Genomic DNA, 8,156 nt, shown 5'->3' on the forward strand with positions numbered 1-8,156 from the left:
GGAGCAATCCTCACTGAACCCTTAAGTTTTTGTTCAAGGTGGAGCCCAGGCTCATGACTTTGGGCTGCAAAGCCTGGCCCATCATATCACCCTTAATTTACTTTTTTTTTTTTTTGAAATATTTAATCTACTTTCCTGATTACAACCATAATTCATTTATTTAAACAATTAATAAGCTTGACCTTAAACAATTATTCCAAGTCATTCTTTATAGTTTTAGAATGAGACCAGCACCACCATTTTCAGGTATCCACACATAGCATTACAACGTTGATTTATAATCGACGTGTTTTCTGCGCTTAATATGTCTTTTCTTTTCTTTTATCTTATGCATGATCCACATGAGGCTGCTTTATTTGCATTGCTACTCCAATTATCTCTTTTTTTTTTTTTTTTTTGGTTTTTCTTAGAAAAAAAAAATCTAATGATCTCCTCCACTCTTGATTAAAGCGCGATAATTTTTTTAGATTCATATGAATAATGATTGCTACTTTACAATAAGGAATGAGACGTTCGATGAGAAGCCTACACTACCCAACTTTGGTATTATGATTATTTTCTTAACAATTCCTACTATTTCAAAAACACATTAATCATTCTAGACAAATTAAGACAGAAACATTAACCAAACAACATAGACACACTTCCCAATTACAAAAATCACAAGACAGAAAACCAATATTTCTAGTTTCTTCAAGAGTTGATAGTATCAGAGAAGACATGGCTAGACGTTAAGCTACCAGACAACGTACTGGGAAAAGTCTATCCAGTAGTAATATCTGTATCAGTATCAAGATCCATTAACCCACTTGCATTACTTGAAGCCAACTCGGACCCACCAAATATATTTGCATATCGAGAAGGATGAAATGATACTTTAGGATATAAACATTCACCTCCGGGATTCACTTTTTCTTTCGCAGAATCTGCAGCTTGCTGCAACTCCAATGCGAACTGAAGCCTCTCCATTACATCATGCATAGAAGGTCTATCAATACCCTGATCACGCACACAGCTCTCTGCAATCTCTACAAATTTATTAAAACACTCTGGAGATATTTTTCCTACTAATTCAGGATCAATTATTTGATGAATATTCCCATTTTGGATGCATTTTCGCGCCCAATTGACTAAATTCACCTCATCTTCATCCAAATTGCGGTTGACTGCTTTCCGAGCACATAGCACTTCAAACAATACAACACCAAATGAGTACACATCAGATTTTTCTGTTAATTGATGGCGTCGAGCATATTCAGGATCCAAATATCCCCATGTACCCTTTACTACAGTACTAATTGCAGAATTGTTTATACCAATTTTTGACAATCCAAAATCTGAGAGTTTAGCAACCCAATTTTCATCTAACAAAATGTTGGTAGTCTTTATATCTCGATGAATTATAGTGTGTGAAGCACCAGCATGAAGGTAATGAAATCCCCGCGCAGCTCCAATGCATATCTCAAGCCTTTGCTTCCACTCAAGTGGTTTCTTGTTATTTTCATAGAGATGGTCTCGAAGAGTACCATTTATCATATAATCATAAACTAGTATCATTTCACCTCCATCTATACAATATCCTATTAAAGAGACAAGATTGACATGGCGGAGTTGGGAGAGCATTTCTATCTCTGTCTTGAATTCGCGAGCACCCTGTCGAGACTCTCGATTCAAGCGCTTGATTGCAAGGGTCGTAGCTCCATTATCAAAATTAGCTCTATAAACATTTCCAAATCCACCTGAACCAATTATCAAACTCTCATCAAAACCATTTGTTGCTTCTTTAATCTCTTTTAGTGAAAAATGGCGGCATAGTTCTTGCGGTAGAGAGGAAGAAGCTGTTGTCCTTGATGATTTACCTTTGTAAGATTTCAACCGCAAACAATAGCTTAATGATTTATAATAAGCACCATGATGATGCTTTCTCTTCCTCAGTTGCCAAGCAACTAAACAACCCAACAAAGAAATTATTATCAAACCACCACCAAATGCAAGGAACAGTACCTTTTTAGTATTGGACTTGCTGTTTGTTGTTGATGGTGGCTGGCTGGCCGGCGCTTTGTTAGTTGTTGGAGAGACAGACACAACAGGATTAGGTCCGGCAAGATTACCGTTAGAATCATTCAACTTGAAAACTTCAAGCCCATTCAAGAAAGAATCACCTAACATACTAGAAGAATTCGGCCTTAAAGTTATTAAAATGATATAATCATCTGCAACCTCTCCTTTCTCCTTCCCAGTTGCGAATATATAGTCATTATATATAGGAGTCAACACACCACCGCTTGATTCAATAACATCAAAACCCAGATTCGCCGTCTGATTGTCGAAATAGACATTGAATCGTCTCATGTTAATTTCAACATCTTCATGAAATTCACAAAAATGAAGCCTTACAAGGTACTTGAATCCTCGATCAACTGGTAAAATCCAAGTCAAATGAGTATCAATGATTCTCATTTGCCGAGCTGTCAAGTAAACATCATCGGGTGCTATATAAGCTGGAATTCTTGAATAATTAAGAGAAAGACCCGAACCATCAGCGACAAGGGCTCCGACATTTGAGAACATGTTATCAACATCCCATAATCTATACATGCCAGTATCACTCGTAGACGGAACGGTGGTTGCTCCAACATTTAATCTATAAATATTTTCTAATGCAGTGCCATTACCCACATAAAACTGTTCTCTTTCGCCGATGAATTTAAGACCTTTAATCTCTGGTGGCGTATGGTAAAGATTAGCAGGCATGGATAAAATCTCAATTCCATTAATAAAAGCATAGGAATTGAAAGATGGAGAAAAAGTTAAATTCAGTTGTTGATTCTCTGCAACATTTAAGCAGAATTCTTTAAAGAAAGTCTCTTGCCGGTTAGAAGAATAAAGAGAGGCACTGAAGTTCTTGAGTAAAGTGAAAGGTCCTGTTTTGACGTCAAAGAAGTCCTTAGACTTGTTAAATCCGCCTTGATAATTAGATGGGTAGAAGAAGAGGCGGATAAATTTTTGACCAGCAGTAACAGGGAATGTATAAGTGAATTGGGTTTGAGAGATGCGAGCTGTCATGTAAGGAACAGACGCGACAGAGCTGCCTTGCCTAAGAGCGATGGCGGATACTGATTTGGTTGAATTAGAATGATCTACAGGGCCAAATTTGGAGTTTAAATCACCAGTCCATTTGCTGCCATCAGGTGCGGTTGTTTGGCCTGAAAAGCCACAATTGGAAAGGATTATGTCAGTTGGAGTGTAAGGAGGTTTAGAAATGGCGATTTTGATGTGTTGCAGTAAAAGAATGAAGAGAAAGGAGGAGATAGGTTTGAGAAATGAGTGGATATCCATGGACATGCGCGAACAATCAAACAGCAAATAGCTAGTCCTGAAGATTGGATTAGATTGATGAACTCGTGAATTTGAACTACTGATAATACTGCTCAATTCATCATCTTCAAACTGCAAAGGTATCTATTAAAAGCTAGTAGATTGGCCCCATACCCAGGTATTCCAGTCAATTTCCAATTAGTGTGATCGCAAAACCAATTTAAGTTCAAAAGTGGACTTCGGCAGACCTCTATTCATTGTTGATATTGTAAAATGTGAAAGCAAATATAAAGTATATTTGTGTGGTTATTTTTTATAGTTAAAATAGCGTTAGAATAGCTGTAACTCTAACAGATATTTATTAGTAGCGATAGAATAGTAATAACTCTAACAGATACACACTTGTATATATTCTTACTCTAATATGCAGAGTAGATATTACCGAATAATAATATTCTGAGGAGGCTATCATTCATCAGCTCCTCTTTCAATTTTGTATATTTCTATTTTATGAAATTCCTTTTTTGTTGGCTGCTTTGATCCTTTTCATGGTATCAGAGCTAGGGATAATAGATTGATTTGATCCCTGTATTCAATTTCTTGTATCTCCTTGTCGAGATTTTTTTTAGAAGATGATGTCCCCAGACGATCTGGCGAAAATTATCGCCGCCGTCAACGCCAAAAGTAACGAGACCGATCCGTATCAAACTCATAGTTCTGAGGCTCCCGGATTTAGTCTTGTGAGTGTTCCTTTGAAAGGGCCTAATTACCTTTCCTGGAGCAGAGCAGTACAAATAGCACTGAGAGCCAAGAAAAAGTTAGGGTTCGTAAATGGGAAAATAAAAGCCCCAGAACCAGATTCTGATGATTATGAGAAGTGGTTGACAGCGGACAGTATGGTAGTGTCGTGGTTGCTTAATGCTATGTCAAAAGAAATATCCGATGCTTTCATTTTTTGCAAAAACGCAAAAGCCCTCTGGGATGAGCTGAAACAGCGATATGGCGAAAGCAATGGGCCTATGGTTTATCAGATTGAAAGAGAAATTACAGGTTACAAACAGGGAGATGATTCTGTGACTGGGTATTATACAAAACTTAAGAAGAAGTGGGATGAGCTATTGTGTCTAGCTCCTTTACCAGTATGCTGTGAGAGGGGAACTACAATTACAGATTATGACAATAATAGAAGGCTTATGCAGTTCTTGATGGGTTTAGGCGATGAGTACGATAATGTGAAGAACCAGGTGTTATTGCAGGACCCTTTACCTTCGATCAACAAGGCTTACTCTATGGTTATGAGCGTAGAAAAGCAGAGAGAAGTGCAAACCAGTAGTGTTACATCTGCTGAAACTGCTGTTGCTATGATGGCTCGAAGGGGAAGCAACAACTATTCAGACAATGCCAGCAGCTCTAGAAACAATAACAGGAGCACTTGTTATACCAAGAAAGAGGATAGAAAAAAGAGGTATTGCACCAAGTGTAAAATGGGTGGGCATACTATAGAAGATTGTTTTCAAATTCATGGTATCCTGGTTGGTTCATCGAGTTACAAAAGAAGAAGGGGGTAGATGTGAGAAAATATTACAGTGCAAATAATGTTGCACAGATTGCAGTTACAGACTCTCCACTGCAACAACATGTCTCAAACCAGAGGGGTAATGATGCTCAAGACAAAGGGGTATCAGATTATATCTAGCAGGAGTTTCAAAAGTTTCTTCAAGCTAAAGGAGGGTTTCCTGAAACCGATGAGGAGGCAGTTAGAAACGTGAATTTCGCAGGTACGTTACTCAATTCTGTTATTACTGGTATTGATTTTAATTGCAAGGATAATTGGATAATTGATTCTGGTGCAACTGACCATATCACACCCAAATTATCCTTCCTTGATCAAGTTATTCAGTTAAATCCACCCAAAACAATTCGTTTACCTAATAACTCCACTAGAAAAGTCACACACATAGGGAACATAAAATTGAATGATCGGATAATTTTGTACAATGTTCTATATGTTCCTTCATTTAGCTACAACTTGTTATCCGTTAACTTGCTCACCCGGACTTGTCATTTGTCAATACACTCATTCCCTGAACATTGTTTATTCCAGGATTTACTGACTAAGGAGGTGTTGGGAGAAGGAAGAGTTATTGAAGCTCTTTATTTTGTGACTAGAGATTCTTTTAATAAGCAAATAAGTTGTTTTTCTGTCACTGGTTGTGGTGAACATGATAGACATTTAGCTATGCTTTAGCATGCTAGATTAGGGCATGTTGCTCATAAGAGATTGAAGCATGTTGATGGTATTTCAAAATGTGATTATGCTGATTTGATTTGTTCTGTTTGTCCCATTGCCAAACAAACCAGAATTCCTTTTTCACCTAGCCGAATTTCAACTACGGAAGTGTTTAATCTTATTCATGTTGATTTATGGGGTCCTTATCATTTGAAATCTATCACAAATGTTGTTTATATGTTGACTATAGTTGATGATTTTAGTCGGTTTTGTTGGACTTCCATGTTGAAAAGTAAAGATCAAGTATTCTCTGCCCTGAAATTTTTTTTTCATTATGTATTCACTCATTACACCAAGAAGATTAAAGTTATTCGAACAGATAATGGTACTAAGTTTCTCAATAATACTTGTAGCTCTTTCTTTCAAGAAAATGGGACATTACATCAATGATCTTGTGTTTACACTCCGCAGCAGAATGGAGTTGTCGAACGGAAACATCGGTCATTGTTAAACATAGGCCGAGCCTTATTATATCAATCCAAACTTCCACCCAAGTTCTGGTCTGAGTTGTTGTTGACTGCCACCCATATTACCAACAGATTACCCTCTGAAAACTTGAATTGGCAAACACCTTATGAGCGACTACATGGGCAGCAAGTGGATTACAGTTACTTCCGTACTATAGGCTATCTGTGTTTCGCTACAAATACCTTACCTCATAAACTGAAATTCGATCCAAGGGCATCTCCATGTGTTTTAATTGGTTATGCTCAACAGCAAAAAGCATATTGATTATACAACTTGATTATAAAGACTATAATCAATTCACGGGATGTTGTTTTTGCAGAGTCAGTGTTTCCCTTTCATCATACAAAACCCGAAACTGTCACTGATTTTTGTTTGCCTACATGTATTTCCGATGCAGACCTTGATGTTTTATCGTATCCTATACCTTCCACTGAGACAGATTTTGTGTCGCAACTAGACCAACAGTATGTACCCGAAGGAGATAGTGTACCTCAACTAGACCAATTGAATATACCCGATTCTGCTTCTTTTGAATCAGTTGAACATGTCACAGCAGAATCGTCCCCTGTTTTCCAACCTGCGAACCGAAGAAGTACTAGACAACGAAAACCCCCAGCTTGGCTTGCTGATTTTGTCACTAATCCACAAACCAGTTCCCACATACACTTTAATTCTTCTCATTTATCCTTTGTTGCTCAAATATCCAAAGTTATTGAACCTTGCACTTATAATCAAGCTAAAAATAACAATAGTTGGGTAATTGCCATGAATAAAGAATTGACTGCCTTAGAACAAAACAATACATGGGTGCTTACTGATTTGCCTTCTAATGTTACTCCTATTGGTTGTAAGTGGATATGTAGGGTTAAATATAATGCTGATGGCAGTATCGAAAGGTACAAAGCTCGGCTTGTTGCTAAAGGGTACAATCAGCTTCTTGGCTTGGATTACAACCAGACATTTTCACCTATTGCGAAACTTGTTATAGTTCGAGTGTTTTTAACTATTGCAACTGCATTTACTTGGCCAGTGCATCAGCTTGACATCAATAATGCGTACTTACATGGTTCTATAGATGAAGACATTTATATGCAGGTACCTCCAGGGTATGAGAAAGCCAAACCAGGGCAAGTTTGCAAATTGCAACGGCCTCTATATGGGTTGAAGCAAGCTGGCAGACAATGGAACAAGGAATTAACTGCAAGTTTAATAGCTGAAGGTTTTTGCCAATCCTCTTTTGATCATTGTTTGTTCACTCGAGGTAACGGTAATACATTCATTGCTGTCTTGGTTTATGTCGATGATTGCCTGATTTCTAGTCCCTCAGTTGCTTTGATTGATGAATTAAAGGCTTATGTGCATGGGACATTTACTATTAAAGATCTTGGACATGCCAAGTATTTTTTGGGCATCGAAATAGCTCGGTCAACGGACGAAATGTTGTTAACTCAGCATAAGTTTATAACAGATATTGTTACAAACACAAGTTTACAAGATTCCAAACCAACGTCTAGTCCTTACATTCAAGGACTCAAACTCAGTTCCGACATGAGCAGACCTTTGCAAGACCCAGAACGTTACAGACGTTTAATCGGCAGACTATTATATTTGTCACTCATTAGACCTGATATTAGTTATGTTGTTCAACAACTAAGTCAGTTTATGCAATCTCCTCACCATCAGCATTTCCAGGCAGCATTGACAGTGGTGAAGTATTTACATGGTACTATTTAAAGGGGTTGTTTCTTCCAGCTTCAAATGATCTAAAGCTTCGAGCTTTCTCAGATGCCGACTGGGCCTTTTGTGCGGATACTAGGAGACCTGTTACCGGGTGTTGTATCTTTTTGGGTACTTCCTTAGTGTCATGGAAGTCGAAGAAACAAACGACTGTAAGTCGATCTTTCGTCGAATCTGAGTATAGAGCTATGGCTTCAACTGTTTGTGAAGTTCGGTGGCTGTCTTCTTTACTTACTGATTTTCACATTACTGTTCCTACTCCAATTCCGTTACATTATGACAATAAAGCAGCAATTCATATTGCAGCTAATCCCGTTTTTCATGAGCGAACAAAACACATCGA

General features: G+C 37.8%; 1 protein-coding gene across 1 annotated transcript; it reads right to left on the minus strand.

Annotated features, from left to right (window-relative positions):
- Positions 1-440: 440 nt before the first annotated feature.
- On the minus strand, positions 441-3,587 carry LOC105644179 (receptor-like protein kinase FERONIA). Its single transcript, XM_089720631.1, has one exon. The coding sequence runs from the start codon at positions 3,343-3,345 to the stop codon at positions 763-765; it is 2,583 nt and encodes an 860-aa protein (XP_089576757.1). The 5' UTR covers positions 3,346-3,587; the 3' UTR covers positions 441-762.
- Between the last annotated feature and the right edge of the window lie 4,569 nt (positions 3,588-8,156).

This window comes from Jatropha curcas, chromosome 4 (assembly GCF_041381405.1).
Source record: "Jatropha curcas cultivar XTBG-Jc1 chromosome 4, XTBG_Jcur_1.0, whole genome shotgun sequence".
NCBI classification, from domain to species: domain Eukaryota; kingdom Viridiplantae; phylum Streptophyta; class Magnoliopsida; order Malpighiales; family Euphorbiaceae; genus Jatropha; species Jatropha curcas.

Excerpts from the sequence above, each read along its gene's own strand:
- LOC105644179 (XM_089720631.1), bottom strand. The coding sequence starts at position 3,345 with ATGTCCATGGATATCCACTCATTTCTCAAACCTATCTCCTCCTTTCTC.